General features: G+C 46.9%; 1 protein-coding gene across 1 annotated transcript; it reads right to left on the bottom strand.

Annotated features, from left to right (window-relative positions):
- Nucleotides 1–2,700: 2,700 nt before the first annotated feature.
- LOC136488718 (golgin candidate 2-like) lies at nucleotides 2,701–4,202 on the bottom strand. The gene is made up of 5 exons (XM_066485552.1): nucleotides 3,982–4,202; nucleotides 3,394–3,907; nucleotides 2,990–3,319; nucleotides 2,854–2,920; nucleotides 2,701–2,744 (listed from the first exon to the last, which is right to left on the bottom strand). Exons 1-5 carry the CDS (start codon nucleotides 4,200–4,202, stop codon nucleotides 2,701–2,703), a joined length of 1,176 nt encoding a protein of 391 aa, XP_066341649.1.
- Nucleotides 4,203–21,252: the final 17,050 nt, after the last annotated feature.

Genomic DNA, 21,252 nt, shown 5'->3' with positions numbered 1-21,252 from the left:
CATCAAATACCTCACCAGCATCGAAGTACCCGCCGACAAGACCAAAACCGAACGCCTAATTCGACAAAGTAAGCATTATGTGCTGGTGGACGGTAACCTAATGAGGAAGAGTGCTAAGGAAGGGATACTGTAGAAATGCATCATCCAAGACGACGGAGTGAAGTTACTTTCCGAAATTCACTCTAGTTCCTATGGCAATCACGCGGCTTCGAGAACGCTGGTCGGAAAAGCTTTTCGAGTAGGTTTTTACTAGCCCACGGCCATCTCCGATGTAGAAGACCTTGTTCGACGATGCGAGGGATGCCAGTTTTTCACCAAGCAAATACACGTACCAGCGCAAGAACTGCAGACCATCCCAGTTTCCTGGCCTTTCGCATGCTGGGGACTGGATATGATCGGGCCCTTCAAGTTAGCACCAGGCGGATTCTGGTACGTCTACGTCACCATCGACAAATTCTCCAAGTTGATCGAGTACAAACCGCTTGTCTTGGCTACCGCAAAGAAACCAGTCGAGCTCTTCGAAGACATTATCCATAGATTCGGTCTCCCGAACAGCATCATCACCGACCTCAGAACCACGTTTACCGGCCATCATTTTTGGGACTTCTGCGAAGACCGGTGCATCTCCGTTAAATACGTCTCCGTTGCCCATCCAAGAGCCAATGGCCAGGTCGAACGGGCAAATGGCATGATCCTTGACGCCCTCAAAAAGAGGCTATATCAGAAAGAAGAAAGGCATCCGGGCAGATGGCTGAAGGAACTACCAGCTATGGTCTAGGGACTACGCACTCAAGCTAGTCGTAACACTGGTGTGTCTCCATATTTTTTGGTTTATGGCTCGGAGGCCATACTACCAGTGGATGTTGCCTTCCGAGCACCTAGGGTGGAAAACTATGATGAAGAGCAAGCCGCAGCTGTTCGGACAGAGGACATCAACAGGGCTAAGGAGGAATGCCTGATCACCTGTGTCTGCACAGCCAAATACCTAGAAGGCTTGTGGAGGTACTATAACCGCAACATAAAAGGTTGTTCATTCACCGTCGGCGATCTCGTTCTCCGCAGGAAACAAAAGACCAAAGGGTTGCACAAGCTCTCTTCCCCTTGGGAAGGGCCTTATGTCATCAAAGAGGTCACCCGACCAGGCTCTTATCGCCTATGTGACTTAGATGGGATCGATGTTCCCAACTCATGGCACATCGAGCACCTAATACGTTTCTATCCTTGAAACGCTCCAGATATGTACTCTCCGCTTTATGATAAATAAAGTTTTGGTCTGCATAAATTATCTCCATTTTTTCTTCACTACTACCCAATCTCCACATACGGTCGCCGAGCATTACGATACTCCATAACGAGCTCCAAATCTCAAAAAACGCCGAACGGTTTCCTCCAAAATCGCCGAACGATTTCTCCACATCGCCGACCACGATTTCGCTGAATAAAGTTCTCCAAATCTCCAAAAACGCCGAACGGTTTTCTCCAAAAATCACCGAACATTTTCTCCAAAACGCCAACACATTTTTTGCCGAGAATCGCCGAATAAGCTTTTCTCCAAATCACCAAACATGTCTCCTTCAAATCGCCAACGTATCTCGCCAAACAAGTTTCTCCAAATTGCCAAACACTTTACTCTAAACCTCCAAGTTAATTCGCCAATCAGGGGGTAGCATACTTTTTTTTCTGTTCTCCTCGGAGAAGACCCAGTCTCCGATCTCTCTCTACACGTGCCACGGGCTCCGCGCTCTGCGTCATGGGTGGTCGACTGTGGTTCCTTGGTCACGCTTGTTTCTCCTACATGTGCTCAGGCTCCGCGCTCGATGTTACGGATTATGGGCTATCCAAGGCCAAGAGCTCAGAGCAGAACTAATTGCTCGGTCAACGCTTATACTACCTATTTCTCCAAATTACTTAAACAAGTGTTGAGCAGCACATGTCCCGCGCTGTTTTCTATGAATAAGACCCAATCTCTGATCTCTCCCTACACGTGCCACAGGCTCTGCGCTCTGCGTCATGGGTGGTTGGCTGTGGTTCCTGGTCACGCCTGTTACTCCCACACGTGCACGGGCTCTACGCTCGACGTTATGGACTATAGGCTAGCCGAGGCTATAGGGGTCAGTATCAAACCAACTGCTCGGACACTACTTGAGCTACACGTGATCGCGTCAGGGTTGAAACTTCGAAGATTTTTTCGCTAAATAACAAGCAAACTGCATATACATGCACCTTGTAACATTCATTCGATGAATAATTGTTTTTTGCGCTTTCGCGAGTTCTAACTAAATTGTCCAGATTATACAGATGATAATATATGAGCAGATTACTGAGCTCTGCCATTCCATCTGTCTCACCAAATATGTCTATATCGCCAGATAGCGTCTTCGCAGCGTCCTCCACCTCATCCTCCAGTCGCTGGGTCTCTGCGTCGCTCAGTCCTTCGGCGAACCCACCTCCGATCGACTGAAGATCGATGGTTGGGTAATGGGACCAAACAACCGCATGGACATGAGTAGCAACAGACATAACAGCATCGCGATTGAAGGTCTTGAAGTTTTCCCATGCCGCCTTGCACTTCTGGATGATGGTGTCTGGACGTTGCCGCCTATTGTCAAGCTGGGTAGCCATTTCCAGGTCGACGCAGTCAAGCACCGGCTTAATTGCGGCAACCACAGCATCGAAGTTCTCCTTTTCGACCTTGGCTTCCTACACCAGCATGTCCCACTGTGCCTTGGCTTTATGTTGATAGCCTGCAAGTGTTACAATGTTCCATCATATAATGAAGCTATTTCAGCAACGATTCCGACCTGGAGGCATTCACCTTTCAGTTCTTCGGCCCTCTTGTCCACTCGCTCTGACTCCTTCGACTTCTCTTGGCGGAGTTGTTCGATGGCCTAGCGTAGTTGGACGAGCTCCGCGTCTTGCTCTGCAAATGCAATAGTTATCACCAAAAATGTGTCTATTCAGCAATACAAAAGTGTATTCGCCGATGTACCGTACCTGCTTTTTGCTTGGATACACTGTTCAGTTGCTCGTTTTTCTTCTCCAGCTGCTCGGAAGCACTCTTCAGTTGGCTGGAGACAACGGCCAGTTGCTCAGACTGGCTCTGCACTTGCTCTGACACAGCGGCCAGCTTTTCGGTCAGGACCCCCTTCTGGTATTCTAGGTCCCGCGCGTTGGATTCTGTGAGGTCTCTTTCGTGTTGGGACCTCTGGATGTGCTTCTCTGACAGGTTCATCGCTTCCCTGAGCTTTTTGTTCTCCTCGGCGAGGGGCTCCATCCTCTTTATCATTTGGTGCCGCAGCTCGGCTGTTCGAGTTATCCCCTGTGGATGTACAATGCTAGTGAGCAACTTTGATTTCCAACACCGTATATTGGTATTTCAATTGCAGTACTAACCTCGATTTGAGTCATTACTCCAGCAATGGTGGATCTCAACCTCTTCATCTCCCTGGTGGTGTTCTCCTCCTCGATAACTACCACCTCTTCACCACGTTTTCGGATAATGCGGACGGACTGGGGTTGAGGTTCGGTATGCTCGATCTCCTCAACCTCGTCCTCTTCCACCATGGCTTGAGGCACCTTTGGAGGGCTCTGTGGTTGGACAGCAGGTCTGACCATCCCTGGTGATGCCTCGGTCAGTACAATTTGCTCCTTGGCAGTCGCCAGAGCTGCTTTCCTAGACTCTGGCGCATCACCGGCAACTCCAGTTTCTGCTCCAGAAGTATCGATGGTTCCAGTCATTGTCTCCGTCGTCATTGCTGGCGCGCCCGTTGTTTGCGACAATGGTTCGCTGACCTCAGGACCACCGGGAGCGGCCGTTGACCCTTCCTCCGGCTGCCGAGCACTCGGGGACTCCGGCACGGAAACAGTCAGAGTTGCCCCTGCTGTAGGACTAGGCCTCGGCATTGCACTGCATAATATCAGCTCGTCAGTAGCCAATGAAGTCAAGAAACTACATTACCACTTCAAGATGAAGGTACTTACGGTTTGGTCTTCCGGTTCAACTTCTTGAACTGACGATACCTGCCTGAATCCCCAGGTGCGACTGCGTGGTCTGCTTTCGTGTTTTGGGTAGGAGTTTCCAGTTCCTCTACAACAGGTTGTTGTTTGGCTTCATGCTCTGGGACCCTCTCTATAGGGTGCTCTATGCCCATCCTTTCTGTTTGCTCGGGGACTCCGATCGCCTGCTCCACCATGACCTCCATCGTCCAATGTGCAGGATTCTCCCTCGTTTGCACTTTGGGGATTTCTTTGTCTCCCCTGGATCGACTGTCCATGCCAGCGTTGTGTGGGGGCTCCTTTCTGCTCGATGGACCGGGAACAGAGTATCGTCATCATCAGACCACTCGATCACCGTGGACCTTCATGGTCGAGTGGCCTGGTCGTCACCAAGTGATATGCCGCCTAGTTTGAGGGAAGCGGGATTCGCAGTTTTTCTCTTCTTCCGAGCAGGCTCGTCTGCTGCAGGCCTTTTCCCCCGGATTTTCTCCAACACCGGGGGCAGACTATCCGACGAGGTGCTCTCTTCCTCCTCGTCAGGACGATGACGGCTGTCCACTCCTTTTGGCCATTCTCTCCTTGGCACACCCGAGAAGTAGATAGCCCTATCCTGTGAACGGATCTTTCCACAGGTGAGTCAGTACAGATGTTGGAAAAGACGAAAGATTAAAAGCATCAGGGACATAACGCTGAAATGTTTACCTGAGGTGGCTGGTTCCTGCAGTTAAAGGGCCTTGAATAACCTGACATGCTGAATGAGACATGTGAAGTGAATAGCTCTGCAGCTCGCTCTTCTATAACCTCTTTCAGTAGCTGCCTTCTCCCAGGTACCGTCGGTTTCTTCCTTGAATTCAAAGGTGGGATGCGCTCTCTCCTTACAGGACTGAACGCGGCGCGATATAAAACTTACTGCTACCAATCCACCATTGATCTTCACACCATGGATTAAGTCAAGAAGCTCCTTCACTTGGTCTATATCAGTGTTCCTTGGCATCTCCGACCAGCTCCTATGGTTTTCTGGGATATGATCGGGGTCGCAGCGGATAGCGAGGTCAGTCTGCCTTATGTAGAACCACCTGGCGTTCTAGTTCTTTAAGGAAGTGTTCAGCGGCACAGTGAGATATTCCCCTGCCATACCGTCATGCAGCTGAAGGTACACCTCGCCGACCACCTTGGAACCGCTGCCGCCTCTCTTCTTCAACCAGAATAGCTAACGGAAGAGGTTGAAGTGGGGGAGAATTCCAAGGTATGCCTCACAAAAGTGGATAAAAATGGAGATGTGAAGAATGGTATTTGGGTGGAGGTTGCACAAACTGACCACCCAAAGGTCCATCAAATCCCTAAGGAAGGGGTGAATAGGAAACCCCAACCCACTCCAGAAATAATCCTCGAATACGAAAACTTCGTTGGTATGAGGAGTTGGGAAGGACTCACCAAAGGCCAGCCGCCATCCAGCAGTGTCACGGTCAGGAAGAACGCCAGCCTCTGCCAATCTGTTCAGCTCCGCCTCTCCTGTTCGCGATGGCACCCACTCCTCATCGCGCCGAGCTACGACGCTCGCCTTCTTGGGACTAGCCTACTTTGGTTTCATAGCTCCTCTCTTCGGCGCCATCTCCCAGATTTGGTTAGGGTTTGGCGGTGGAGGCAAATGGGGTCGCGGATTCAGGGATGCGAGGAATGAGGAGGAAGATGAATTGGTAAAGGTGGGAACTGGTTATGCGGCGGCACAGTTATAAGGCACTTTCCCCACCTTCCTGCATTCAAGGGTTTTTGGGAAACCGTTCCCACGATCTGCGCCGCTCCAAATTCTCCAACGCGGTATATGGACCGTTACCTGGGCCTTTGCGTAACCACAGCCCATGTCGCTCATTTATCGTTGCTGTCAATTGCTACTCGCTGAATAATCGCCGATTTCACCACCATTTGTTAAGGCTAAGTAACTATTACTGTACAGCCACTACTCTGTTTTCTCCTTCACGGTGTGATTTCTCCGGTATCTTCGCCTATAGTTTGGGAACGGGCAACCTGCTTGGCTGTTTTTTGTCACTTCTTTGTTTCTGACCCTGGCACCAAATGACTTCATCATCTACTGTTAGGCTCAGGGACTAAGTGGGCACACTTCACCTTGCGGTGAATGTGCTTTCATTTGTTTTGGTTCTACGCTCGAGGACTGGTTGCCTGCTCGGCTAGTTTTCTGCTATTGACCCTGGCACCAAATGACTTCATCATCTACTGTCAGGCTCGGGGACTAAGTGGGCACACTTCACCTTGTGGTGAATGTGTTTGTTTTTTCTGGAAGACTCCGTGCCTCTTGAAGCTAAAGAAGGTAATCTCTTTTCCTTGTGGTCGGACTCTAAGTGGGCACACTTGGACCACTGTGAAGAAATTTTCAATTCTGGACTTGAGCTCCTTACACCCTTATGGCAACCCAGGCTGGGGACATGTTGCTCGGCGTTGATCCATGCTCCTCGGCGATGGTGCACGCTGCTCGGCAACTACTCACAACTGCTCGGCGACTCACCATGGTGGTCAGACCGTGAGTTGGACTGCTCGGTAACTGCTCACAACTGCTCGGCGACTCATTACGGTGGTCGGACCATGAGTTGGACTGCTCGGCTTTGGTTTGCACCTGCTCGGACAAGTTCAAGACGGCGTTGCACAACGGGTACAAGGCGCTCGGGGACTAGCTGTGGGGGGTATGACCCCGGATACCCACGGCAGACCACATCGGCTGTGCCCCTAGGGGCGGCCCGGCCCACAAGATGAAGCCTTGCGGGGCACGGTTCAGCTCAGCGCCTCCTGCAAGACACAAGGAAGATATCCTAAAGATACTATGAGATCTGTTAGAATATGTATGATCCCATGATTCTTCTAATCTATTATTACTTTCCAGTTATCTCTCAGATCTAACCGATTTGTAACCCTGCCCCCCAGACTATATAAGGTGGGCAGGGACCCCCTCCAAAATCACGGCATATCATACGATAGCTAATACAGACCAATAGACCACAGGAGCAGGGTATTACATCATACTGACGGCCTGAACCTATCTAACTCATGTGTCTCTGTTGCCTTCTTGTTTTTTATCTCGCGCTCCTCTACCGATCAATCTACCTTCGTGGGATGCCCCTTGGAGGACTCCCGATGATATTCTGTCGATAGTGCGGCCTGAAATATACCAGCTAGCAAAGGTTCGAGCGACCAAAAACCAGCTAAGCCAAGCAAACTAGGCCAGACGCTAAGGCCGGGGTCAACCCTGACCCCATCCTCATGCCTTAGCCACATGGCGCTCGAAGGGCGCACGACCTCTCCATTGTCGTGACCCTTTGGAGGAACAGAGAGCTGTTGAGCACCACCACGCGTGCCTGCTCTGGCAGGAACAATCATGTCACACTGACACCGCAAGGACTGAGGGGACAGTAGTCACCTTGGTTCGGTCAGATGCCACCCATGCGCCACGTAGCTTGGATAAGACAATACCACCCTAGGCGGTGACGACAGGTACGATGACCACCATCTAGATACGGTTCGACAAGACGAATGTACGGTCCTACCCAACACATGATGGGATCCATGACGAGGGCCTAGGCTTAGAGGCCATCCAGGCTGGCGGGAACCACAACCCCAACGATAGGGATCATGGCCCATCTGCTCCTCAAGACAACCAGACGATCGACTACCTGGGGATGACCACCAACTCTTGTACGATGCCCCAGGAAAACATGAGACGATGACGAAGACCACGGTGGAGAGCACGTCGCGTAGGACGGCTAGTGCATCACCCCCATGCCTATAGTGCCACTACGGCCAGCACAGCAGCACCACGCTACACCATGCCATGACGTGTCCACAAGACCAAAACGACAGCCACGCCCAGACGTGCATCTCAAGATGGCGTAGCTTGCAAGCCAAGTGAGCTAGGACCTCCCTCAAGCTCAAGACCCTTCTGTCAGAACAACCTCCTCTATTATATGCGCCCTAGCCCCGAACTCTGTATAAGGGCAGCCAAGGCAGCCATCTCAGACATTTGGAGTCCCCTACTGATTCATTCATTCTCCATCGTAGCAGGGCACCTGAAGCTTTCCTTCGAGCTACCCATCTCCCAGCTCTAGCTCTTCTTTCTCTTCCACCATTCTTGCACCCCCATTGTAAGAACTTCAGAGCATTCAAGCGACAAACACGCACTCAGTCATCTCTAAGACTGGACGTAGGGCTCCTGCCTAAATCAGTATAAATCCTCGTGTCTTTTGGATGCTACCATCGTCTTCCTAGAGCAGCGCAGCAATCGAATAAGTTTATTAGTCCAGTTTACAAAACACCGACACCATGTGTTAGTGTATTACAAAATTTTGGATTTGTCTTTCGCCCACCACCGAAATTACCAAAATTCACGAAATTGCGGTGAAATTTCGCTGAAATTTTGAACCCTGATGACATCTCCGTAGATATTTCAACTAGTAGTGATAGGAAGCCATGATTAGAGCATCTCCAAAACATAATTCCAAATAATTGACTATACCATGTAGACAAAATGATAAAACGCTCCACAACATGATTTTGCTAGCTCCTACTCAACGATTTTCATGGATGCAGACCTCAAGGCTATGAGCTTGAGCTTAGTGACCCAAGGTCACCAACTCAACAACACTAAGTTTATCAATCTCCTCTCCCTCTCTAGATTTCATCTCTCACAAATCATAGTTTAGGAATTCCAAGACTAGATCTAACCTTCTCCAAATGTTAACCAAACTCCCAACCACACAACCCTACTATGTCACTTGAGCACCCCCTATGAGTTCCCTAACACTCTTAGTTGCATTCTACACAACTCCCAAACCAAATCCCCTCAAGAACACCTCTTCACAATGGTTTTGTTGACATTCTGGTAGACCATCCAGCATGCACCACCTGACTGCCCAACAGAGCCAGACCGTTCCAATCTTCACGGACTATGACACATAGGCACTTTTTCCCCTTAGGACCTCGTGGACCGTCCATGGATTCTCACGGCGGTGATACAAACTACACCATCCCCTCGAACCGTTTCCAAGTTACCTGGGACCGTCATTGGAACCCATGTACCATGTGGTAGATCCTATTGGGCCGTCCAAGTGAACATCCATAACCCAACCCTAAACTCCCCTGCTCTCAGTACGTGATGCACTCGTGGACCATCCGCTTGTGCAGCCGGACCATATGGCAGCTCACTGAATATTTTTGTGTTATCAGTGCTTAACCTAGACCCTTGACCATCCTAACCGACCTACCTCTACCCTATGACAACACTAGTTGAACCTGAATTCACCTAGCATGCTTCTCTCTCTAGCTCATAAGGCTTAGTGCTCCAATCTCTCTAAAGTCATCCATTCTTTAGAGTTTCTCTCAGCTCTATCTCTCCCACTTCTCTTGCAGATACTATAAAATTAAAAGTGAGGAATGTATACTAACAGTCATGATCCCCCGAGATCACCCAGACAACATGACAGGCATGCACTACAACTATTTGAACTATATTTTGGATACTCATGTGTACATGTTCACATTGTTAGTTGGCATTTCATACTAAGGATGAGTAAACAACAATCTTGACCTCACTAAAGTTAGTTCAACTCTCACAATATAGTTGTAGCCTTACTAGATCACTACTTGGGTTTAGGACGAATAATCATGCTTAGATGGAACAGAACTGGTAGAAGTTGAACCTGAGTGGGAACTCATATTATCGCATGTTGGAAGATACATCGGGTTTTTCCTTAATCATTTAAAACTTGCAAATGGGGAGACTAAGGCCAACCCCAAACTGTTGTGAGTTTTGGCTCAACGAGACATAAGGTCACTGTGAGTGTTGGATCTCAAGCGTGGCATAGCTCATGGAGAAGCTAAGGACCGTTTCTCTGTCATAGTGAGTCGGAGTAACCCCTATATGTACAAACCACATTCATGTATGGGTGTGACAAGCTAAGTACTTAGTGGTGACGATCTAATCACTTTGATTCGGTTTGGAATGTAGCATGGGGTAGCTAAAAGAAGATATGCTACTACAGATTGAGCTACCACTATCGCCACTTTCACTACCATAGAAGACAGAAGCAATGGTGTGATACTTCCACCGTCGGTTGGAACAATAGCGAGACCTCCTAAGTTATCAAACCGGCAGATGGGTGAACCATATAGCATCGATGGGTGAACCATATATGCGGCCGTGGTATTAGGGTTGTATTTTCTCTGTCGCATGAAATGCTGATCCGACTGGGAAACGCGTTATGGCCGCTGCCCCTAAACTACCGTTTGGTCTACCGGCGGTTAAGGCGTGATGATATGCTAAAGGCGTATGCCATTCTTAGCAGCGACAATGGCTGCCGGGTCAGATCTCTTTTAAGACTACCACTGAAATTGAGGAAACATATGGCTGCTGATGGAGATCAAGGCGGGTGATGCTTATTGATCCATTAGATCTTTATATGCTTTCTATGGTCTAACGAGTTGTGTGCGTCGAATCATGAATTTTGTGCTATAATGCTTCTGTGAGTAAGGGTATAACACTGTGTGCTCTCTAGGATTCATTTTGGATTGTGCTGGTTTAATTTATGAAGTGTTGGTCGATTAAAGTTACCTTCATTTTATTCTGCATCCAATTTTGATCTGTTATTCAACTTGTATAGTTGTATGAATACGTCTGGTGGAACAAGCTATGAACACCAATGGCTGCCACTGACCGTGTTACAATCCTAATGGCACCAAGCTTCAGAGCGAAAGCTACGTGAGCCATTTGGTTGCCTCAAATGTAACGCAACCCATTATGTATTGTAGCACCCGGTTTTAAGAACAAAACCAGATACACACCATATATGAGCTCAGGAAGTCAAATCTCACATATAGCTACAAATAAGGGTAATATCATAAGACAATGCTTATTACATAGCGTATTAGTATAAAGAATACAACCTCAGAGTATAGACAGCGGAAAGACAACTCCGATCTTCAGGTGATGACTCCAAATCCATAGGGATAACTGACTGATTGATCATAAGCCTAATTCCTCCAAACTAACAGTCTGGTACACATCCGGGATTTTTATCCAAATATGTGAAAAATAAAGTAAGCGTAAGTACATGTCGTACTCAACAAATATAACATGGGGTTCATGAGGCTCAAAAGGCTGACACTGGTTTAACTGCGATTAGCTTTTAATTATCACAATTTTAGCATATGAGTAGCAACAAGTTTATCACAAGTCCATATAAACACATGATCAGGTAAACATGAATAATGAATAGCATAAACAGTAATCATTAGTGAGCATCTTCATCATCAATATCATCAGTGTTCATCATCTATTCCGTAAATATTCTAAGGCCGCTCGTGACCGTAAGCACGGCTGATATACCAGTTTTACACTCTGCAGATGTTGTACACTTTCACTGTGAGTCGTGATTTACCCTTTTGACCGAGGTAGCTAATCTCTTGACCCACTTTCAAGGAAGGTCGGTAGGGTTCACTATGAAGCCTTTCAAAGATTCGTCTAACAAGTTAGGGCCATTAGATTCACTCGACAAACCGATATAGAGCCCCCCTTCCCGATGGCATAATGACGCGCAACCTATACTCAAAGGGACAGAGGCCACACTATATCCGATTTGTCAAGCCTTTCTTACGCCAATAAAGGTAACCACTAACAAGCTAGAAAAGGTCCTCATACTGAGCTAAAGCCAGAGCCATGTAGCCCTCATAGCTATACTGTAAGTCCTGGATGATCACTTACAGATAAGTTCTTAGGGAGAGGAATCTAGAGCACCATAAAATAGCCCAATGCTCTAGCCCCCTTATTCCATGTTGCTAAAAAGCATCTTTTAGTGTTTATTGCATATACCATTAGTCAAGTTACAAAATCATGGTTGTAGTTGAGCACTAGCATCAAACTACCCAATGCAATACCCCATAGGTAACAAGGCACAAGGTACAAAGTACTAGGAAATCCTTAGTGGTAGTCAAGGTAGACATATGCAATATGAATTAAGTGATTAAAGGTGAATAGGACAACAAGGAAGGTCCCATGCTATACTTGCCTTAAACACCGATCCTTCGGTAAGCTTTAATCTTCAACGTTCTTCTTCTTCTTCTTCTTGATCACCACGTATATCTCACCGACTCGACGTAATCATAAAGCACCACACAAGCATCCATACAATCATACATGAAGCAAACAATAGATCTAAATTAGAATAGTACACCAATCATAGTATCAAGATGAAAAGTTTGTAAAATGAATCTACGTCTCGCTACGAACACACAAACGCGAAAAACACACTAATCGGAGCTTCGGTAAAAAAGATACATCTACCGATAGATCTGCTTTATACGTGGAAAAGAAAACTATAGGCTTTATTTATTTTAAATATATAAAAGCTTATATGAATTAAATTGAATTTAGATTCGAATTATAAAACTAAAGTAAAACAAATCATATTTTATCTATAAAATCCAGTTGCATAATTATTATTCAAATTAGAGTTTAAACCATAAAATTTCAGAAATAGTAATATGATAAACACTGTTACTAACGCGTAGATCTCGTCGCTATGAATCTAACGCAATTTGAATGGGCTAAAACAGAGTTAAACCGTAGAAGATATGAATTAAACAAGATTTCCTTTAATAAACTAATAGATTAAATCTAACCTCGAATTTTAAAAGTTGAAAACACATCTAATAGTGATATAAACACGTAGACAATGTAAATACGAACCTAACGCAATTTGAACGGATTAAATTGGAGTTAAAACGCAGAAGTTATGGCCTAAAGAAAACTAGTGGCAAAACTGTAAATAGACGAAAACGTATTTTGGTTCTAAACCAATGAAACTACGCTTTCCAAAGAAGAAAACATAATTGAGAAAGACATTTTGGACCGCGGGTTCTATTTTGAAGAAACCGAGGGGCTCTTTAATAAAAGTGCCAATGAAAAGGTATCTTCTAATCTTGTGAAAAGGTATCTTCTAATCTGGGCCACAGATCTCAGATCGGATGGTTGAAATTGATTGGGAGGGGAAGACTTGGCCGGCGCTGTAACCGACGGCGGTGCCATGGCCGGGAAACAGAGAAGATCGCAGGCGTTTTGAAGAGGAGCCTACCGGACACTATAGCCTGAAGGGCACCGGAAGATAGATAATACCACTGCGAACTCGACTCCGTGATCTATTGCATCTATTGGCGGGCAGAGACGGCGGGCTGCAAGCTAGGGCGGCGGCGGAACTGCTACGACGCGGGGAGACCAAGACAACGCGAGAGAGAGGGAGAAAAGGGGTTAGGCGTGCTCACAACTTCAACGTGAACCTCGGGAACAAGCTTACCGTGACGGAGGGGCGTCCAATCGGCTCGGCGACGTCGGCTCCTCCCGGCGGGATCCAGGCGGCGGTGCTGGCTAGCTCGGGGCATGGGCGGCAGCTGCGGCACCCTAGGGCTGGGGTAGAGAAGCAGTGCGGTGCGGGCGCGACTTATAAGGGCACGGGAAGGCGTGGGCGGCACGCCAAAGGAAGGAGATGGCGTGTGCGCGGGCACTTGGCGCGGCAGCGGAGTCCGGAGCGTCGACAAAAGGTAGAAGACGGGCCTGATAGGGAGGCCCCACCTGTCAGCGCAAGAGAGAGGGAGGGCGGAGAGGATCGGTGCGCTTGCTGGGCCGGCCTTCCCGAGTTGGGCCGAGGCGTCGTTGGGCTGCATCAAAAATAGAAGGGGGAAACGGGAGTGCTCTGGGCCGGTTCGGCCCACGCGGGTAAGTGAGGGAGAGGGAAACAGGCTGCGACCGATTGGGCCAGTAGGCCAAAAGGAGGGAGAGAGCCGGCCGGGCTGAAGCCGAGAGGGAGAGCCGGATTGAGAGAGAGAGGCAGGGCTGGGCCTTCGGGCCAAATAGATAGAGGGAGAGTCTTTCCATTTTTTCAAATCCTTTTCTATTTCCTTTTTCAAAACCAATTTTAATTATGAATCAAATCAAGTTCAAATATTATTTCTAATATACTTTCAATTCAAATAAAAATGTGAAATTTTGGTAAGTTTTCTAAAAAATAAATTTTATACCTTTTTAAATTCTTTTATTTTCTAATTCTCTTTTCTTTCTTTTCTTTTACTTCAAAGGCATTTTTAATTTATTTTTAAAAGCATTTCGAATGTTTTCAATTTGCATCAAATCCACACAATACAAAGAAACAAATGCACCGGTATGTTTACACAACCATGTTGCTATACCCTATGATGAATTCTTAATTTAATGAAATTTTTTTTATTTTCCTATATTTCATGAGCACAAAATTCAGAAATAAATCCTTCTAAACCTATTTTTAAAAGAGGTAAATTTTAGGGTGTTACATGTATTGCCGTTACACCTGTTTGCTTTGCACCATCTGTAATCAGTATTGTCATATCCTATTTCCATTTTCAGATAAAGATTGAACCACTCCCATTACAGTGATATCTGATTTCATTTCCTTTGTGTTACCATCTACTGAACCAAACACCACCGATTCATAGATAACATCACTCTCGATATTTGAACTATAGTGATAGGAAGCCATGATCAGAGCATCTCCAAAACCTAATTTCAAATAATTGACTATACCATGTAGACAAAATGATAAAACGCTCCACAACATGATTTTGCTAGCTCCTCCCCGACCTTTGTGCACACCACCACCAATCGGCTGCCAACTGTGGTTGTGTCCCAGCTGGCCTCCGCTGCCTCCTAGCCAGCCACAGCCAACCACAGTTAGACAGCAGAAAACAACCAAAATAACCACCCGCAACAAAGAAATCCACGTTAAGGGTGGAAATAAATCGGCACCAAGTAAGGATACAGAGAGCAGAAAACATGCGAAGAGAGATTTACCCGGTGCGTATTATTAGAGAGTTCAGATACTAAACTATTGGGAGTTCTTAGAACTATTCTAGAAATCTTCTTGACTCTAATAAATGGAAAAAAATTTGAAATTTTGCAGCTGCAGGCCACTTGTAATAATTTTCTTACTATTTTTTTCTTCTAACTTTTTAGTATGGTTTCCACTTTATTTTATCATACAAACTTCAAATTAAAATCTTCAAGAACTGGGCTCCGCACGTAGAGAGAGCATCACGAGAGCCAAAAAATAATTTGCAGCGTTCGATCGTGTTTTGACGAGAGATATAGTTCTCTGCCAACGTGTCCCCATTTACCACTTAGGGTAGTGTTGTAATCATATTGCACAGTTTGGCCACAACATACTTTGTGCTAACCTCTTTCACTTCTCTAGAACTAAAAAGCTTGAAAAACTTAAGTCCACACCCTCCACTACTAGAGATTGTTCATCATCGCCGGTTCTAAACTCTCCCACATGTGTAAGCTCAAGGAATCTCTCTCGATTTCACTCTCATGAAAAATCCCACTTCCTAATTCTTGATTTCCTCCTTCATGATTGGAGAAGATGAAGATTGCTCCAACCAATTCCATCTCAAGGGTAAGCCCTACTCATCTCGTGGATTTCATCCTCAACGTCCTCTAATCTCTGTGCATGATTTATGCAAGGACTTCTCTCTCCCCAATTTCATCTCCAAGCAAGAGACCTCCCCTTTTCATGGATGCAAAGACCTCAAGACTACGAGTTTGAACTTGGTGACCCAAGGTCACCAACTCATCAAGAGTAAGTTTATCAATCTCCTCTCCCTCTCTCGATTTCATGTCCCACAAATCATAGTTTAGGAATTCCAAGCCTAGCTCTAACCTTCTCCAATTGTTGACCAAATTCCACACCACACAACCCTAGTATATATGTCACTTGAGCACCCCTATGAGTTCCCTAACACTTTTAGTTGCACTCTACACAACTCCCAAACCAAAACCCCTCAAGAACACCATTTCACATTGGTTTTGTCGACGTTCTGGCAGACCGTCTGGCACAGACCACCGGACTGTCTGACAGAGTTAGACCGTCCCAATCTTCACGGACTATGACACATAGGTACTTTTTCTCCTCAGGACCTCACAGACCGTCCGTGGATTCCCACAAAGGTGATGCAAACTGCACCGTTCCCTAGAACCGTTTCCAAGTTACCTGGGACAGTCATTCGAACCCATGGACTATCTGGAGATCATGTTGGACCATCCAAGCGAACATCCATAACCCAACCCTAAACTCCCTGCTCTTGGTGACGCACTCGCGGACCATCCGTCAGCTCACCGAATATTTTGTGTTGTCAGCGCTTAACCTAGACCTTAACCATCCTAACAGACCTGCCTCTACCCTATGACAACACTAGTTGAATCTGAATTCACCTAACATGCTTTTCTCTCTAGCTCATAAGGCTTAGCGCTTCCAATCTCTCTAAAGTCATCCATTCTTCAGAGTTTCTCTCAACTCTATCTCTCCGACTTCTCTTGCAGGTACTATAAAAAGTGAGGAATGTCTACTAACAGTCATGATCCCCTGAGATCACCCGGACATCATGACAGGCTTGCACTACTACTATTTGAACTCTATTTTGGATACTCATGCATACATGTTCACATGGTTAGTTGCATTTCATGCTAAGGATGAGTAAACAACTATCTTGACCTCACTGAAGTTAGTTCAACTCTCACATTATAATTGTAGCCTTACTATCACTACTTGGGTTCAGGACGAATAATCATGCTTAGATGACAGAATTGGTAGAAGTCGAATTTGAGTGGGAACTCATGCATATTCGCGCATGTTGGAAGCTACATCGGGTTTCCTTAGTCATTTAAAACTTGAAAAGGGGGAGACTAATTAAGGCCAACCCAAACTGCTATGAGTTTTTGGCTCATAGAGAGGTAAGGTCACTGGAAGTGTTGGATCTCAAGTGGCATAGCTCGTGGAGAAGCTAAGGACCATTTCTCTGTCATAGTGAGTCGGAGTAACCCCTATACAGACCACATGTCATGTATTGGTGTGACAAGCTAAGTACTTAGTGGTGATGATCTAATCACTTGGAATCGGTTCAAAATGTAGCATGGGGTAGCTAAAAGAAGATAGTACCTCAGCTCATTACCTCATTGCTCTACCGTTCATTGGTTATTTGGCCACACTAGGGAAATGTTGGGACCTTGAGGCAACCCTTATCCGGGCACAAATATGGAGGTTAATTCTAGACTCTCATGTGGGTACAGCTGTATACCTCTACAGAGTAGTGAGAGAGCAATTGCATAAACTCATACTTGAGCTAGACAATTGTACCCACATGGAAGGCATCACATCCTCAGATGACATTGGTTGTTCTTACTTCTAGTTTTAGAGTAGTGAGAGCAATTTCACGAACTCATACTCTTGAGCTATTCATATGTCTACGTGATTACTAAATTGCTTCCACTTAATTAATAGCAACATGAGCATATCACATCATGTTTTAACTTATGCCATGTTTTCTGCAAAACTACAAATTTCTATTATGCATCCATCAAATGTTTATGTTGGAATAAGTCCTCTAAGTACAATCGTACTAGCAGTACTGCTGTTAAGCTGTTTTAAGGTGCTAAATACTTGGTGATCACTGAAGCCAAGCTTGAGTGAAGTTAATATCTTAGGAGAGTGCAGGAGGGGCATCCCTAAGGTTGAGATTAACTCTAATATAATGGAGCGAGCGTCAAGCGAGCAAACATTAGCATTCAGGTTATGTACTCTAGCTAGTTGGATGAGCTAGATATAAATCTGCAACTTGTGGAGGAAATTCTTCTAACCTTAATTATAAATTTCTTAAAGTGTTGTGAAATGCAATTCCTTTGTTTGATGGTTCTTGGTGGTTTCGTGGCGTGTGTCTACGACTTAATCCTACGGTTAAGCTGTGCTAGTTGAGCTCGCGGATGTTTTGTGGCCTGTGTCTCTATGACTTAATCCTGTGGTTAAGTTGTGCTAGTTGAGCTCGAGGATGATGACTCCAGGGATCCTCTTGTGACTGTCGAGTTAGTGCTGCATTGGTGGAGAGGACAGCCGGGGTGGAGTCCTCGCATAGATCGTGTGCGGCCTCGGGCGATATAGCTGTACCAGTGTGTTGGCTGAATCCAGCGTCACCGCTGCGTAACAAGCTATATGTTCCGTTTCCGTTGTAACTCACAAACATATTTGCTATACTATTGTTTAAAAGCCTATATATGGATCACAGTCCTTACCATATGAAATATAGCTTCCAGCAAACATGCCTAAATATACAATGGTTTGGAACAATCTGCTGAAAATTAAAAACACTGCAGAGTTCCAAAGTACTTCCAGTTACGGTAAATATTACCACTTCCTACTGCCAATAGTCATTTGTCAACAGTCAAGAGAATTGTAGCTGTACATTGAATTCAAATATAACTTGCATCTGCTGGCTCAATTACACTTGGGTATACAAATAAACATTACGGTATATGGGGTTCTAGAAAGAAGAAGTACAAATATTAGATTGTGCAATTTTGGCTAGAAGAACAGGACCTTGAATATCGATATATGGAATCTAGTAAACTGTACAAATATGCGATAGAATGGGCAATTTCATCAAATTCAAACTTGTGAGAGGAATGAACAAGAGTGAAGTGGTACCGATGGAAAGGAGCAAAAACACCTCCCCAATGAAAAAACCAACTGCAATTCAAGCACAAACTGAGTGGATTGTTGACAAACTAACAGCAAAGGAATATGTTGCTGATTCAAAACAAAAAATGTTGGGGGGATGTACCCCCGGCACCGCTCGCCTCTAGCCCTCGACCCGGCGCTAGCCTATCTAACTTGCCTCATCGCGGGCACTAACCCCCGCGGCGAGGGTGTCTCTGTTCATCTGTGTCCCATCTGCATGACCAGGCATGGGACCCGGAGGTCGACTAAGCCTTGAGAGGACGGGAGAAGAGGAGCCAGACAGCAAGGACGGGCGGACCTCCGCCAGGAACGCGCGAAGGTTCGACGCCTGCCACGGGAGGGGACCACCCTGACGGAGGAGATGGCCCTGTTGGGACGGATGGGCCCGGGAGTGGTTGGTCGAGCGAGTAAGATTACCGCCGTACCCTTGACTAATGTACTGCATTTTCTGTAGGGGGCGAGAGGCTAGGAGTGACCCCACAGTTGGCACCGTCCGTGGGCACCCCACCATACCACTTTTCAAAAACAATGGTGACAACAAGAAGAAACACCCAGAGAGATCCACCCCCGCCACGAGGGTCGGATACAGTGGCTGGAACCTCTGCCGGCGGAGCCAGCGGAGCCCGAGCACCACAACCCACCGCTCAACCGACGGGGGTCCAACACAGCTAAAACGAGCCCCTGACGGCTGGAACCGAAGCCAACCCTAATGTAATTCCACTGTGCCCGTGGGTGTGATCTATAAATACCCAGGGTGCTCGTGTAAGAAGCAGGATGATCTTTTCTGGACGAATTAATGGACATTTAATCCGTATTTCCCCATTGCCTCGCATTCCGTTACCTTCGCTCATCTCTACGAGACAACCCCTTCACATCCCTGTGGGAAACCCTCGGCCTCTCCCCTCGTGCTCTTCAGCGGGGGTGAGAGGCTAGGAGTGACCCCACAGTTGGCACCATCCGTGGGCACCCCAGCATACCACTTTTCAAAAACAATGGTGACAACAAGAAGAAACACCCAGAGAGATCCACCCCCGCCACGAGGGTCGGATACAGTGGCTGGAACCTCTGCCAGCGGAGCCCGAGCACCGCAACCCACCGCTCAACCGACGGGGGTCCAACACAGCTAAAACAAGCCCCTGACGGCTAGAACCGAAGCCAACCCCCAACCCAGCCCAACCACGGTGGAAGAGACAGGCTACGTGCCGCAAGACGACGATGAAGACGTAGAGCCGAGAAGCCTTGAGGCTCTAAACCAGATGCATGAAGAGCTCCAAGAGAAAAGGCATCGAGTCAAAGCCCACCAGAGGCAGGCGCGCTTACAAGTGATAAGGCAGAAGGCAGGCGAAGCCAGGGAACAACTCAGGCAGATGGATGAGTACCTGGCCTCCGTCGAAGTTGACCCAAATTACCTACCCAAGCAGTACGATTTACCACCTCCGCTACAACCAAACCCACCTCCACTCCATCCAAATCCACCACCTCCGCCACCACCTCCTCATTTGCACCAAATCTACCCAGAATACATTCCCCCAGCCATACAACAACACCACAAAAACCAACCTCCACCAATGCCATACGATCCAAAATCCCCATTAACCCAAATACTACAAACCAAAACCTAGCCGCTTGAATACAAACCACAGAACTTACCAAGGTACGATGGAAGCGTAAACCCTCGCCAATTCGTAATGAGCTACGAGGCTGTAGTGGTAGCAGTAGGCAGGGATGATTACACCATGGTGAAATCCTTCGTAATCATAGCAAGGGATATTGCTCAAAGCTGGTATAGCAACCTCCCGCCAGTCTCAATAGATTCCTGGGGAAGCCTCCTGTCGGTGCGAAAAGTGAGCAACACGTAAATATTTGTAGTTTTGCCCTATGTTGTGATCGGATGTGGCCTAACACTCAAGGGCATAGGGTTTATACTGGTTCAGGCAATGTGCCCTACGTCCAGTGTGAGTTGGTCGGTGACTTTATTCCTGACCCTAGGTGCTCAAAGTTTGCTGTGGGGTTACAAACGAGAGGGAGTAAGATGGGGGGTGCAAGAGGTCCGGGCGGACTCGGGGCCGAAGGGCCGAAAGTGACAGGAGCTCCAACGTGCGCTAAGTATTTGAGCGTGTGCTCTATTGGAATCATTTGAATCATAGGTTGTTCGACTCGTCTATCTGAATTGATCATCCGAATCGTCCTCCTTTTGGAGAGAGCGCATCCCCTTTTATAGATGAAGGGGATGGCTTTACAGGAGAGACAGAGTGTGAGAGAAAGAGTGTGTGTGTGTGCTACCTAGTCTTGTTGCCCATGCTGTCGGGTACAAGGCGGTTTGTCGGTGCCCACAATACTGTTGATGGCTGGATGCATGCGGTTGGTTCCACTGTGTTCTTTCGGTATGGCAAATGTCGGCGCCCACAACACTGTTGGTGTTTCTAACATGTTTGGAAGGTTATAAAGTACCCTTCTACCATGATCTGATAATACTATCCTGCAGGTGTGTAGGGTACGGTCCTTGGTATTACAGTTGACTTGAGCGCCCTGTCTTATTTGCTCCGCCTACTCTGGGTCATTACCGAGTGGGCGTCCCCGTTTGGTTGTTTCCTAGTTGGCTCCAACCGTGCCAGTCAGAAAAGAGCTATAAGCAGAGGTTCGGTGTACCCCTGGTCGGAGAAGC

This window comes from Miscanthus floridulus, chromosome 10 (genome assembly GCF_019320115.1).
Source record: "Miscanthus floridulus cultivar M001 chromosome 10, ASM1932011v1, whole genome shotgun sequence".
In the NCBI taxonomy this organism is placed as follows: domain Eukaryota; kingdom Viridiplantae; phylum Streptophyta; class Magnoliopsida; order Poales; family Poaceae; genus Miscanthus; species Miscanthus floridulus.
Note: the sequence above shows the minus strand (reverse complement) of the source record. Positions and strands in the feature narration are given on the sequence as shown.

Bases quoted from the DNA above. Each gene is read 5' to 3' on its own strand.
- LOC136488718 (XM_066485552.1), bottom strand. From the start codon at position 4,202: ATGGAGGTCATGGTGGAGCAGGCGATCGGAGTCCCCGAGCAAACAGAA. The intron at 3,908-3,981 runs GTAAGTACCTTC...GATATTATGCAG, and splicing joins TTGAACCGGAAGACCAAACC to TGCAATGCCGAGGCCTAGTC. The intron at 2,745-2,853 runs GTCAGAGCGAGT...TAACACTTGCAG, and splicing joins CGCCAAGAGAAGTCGAAGGA to GCTATCAACATAAAGCCAAG.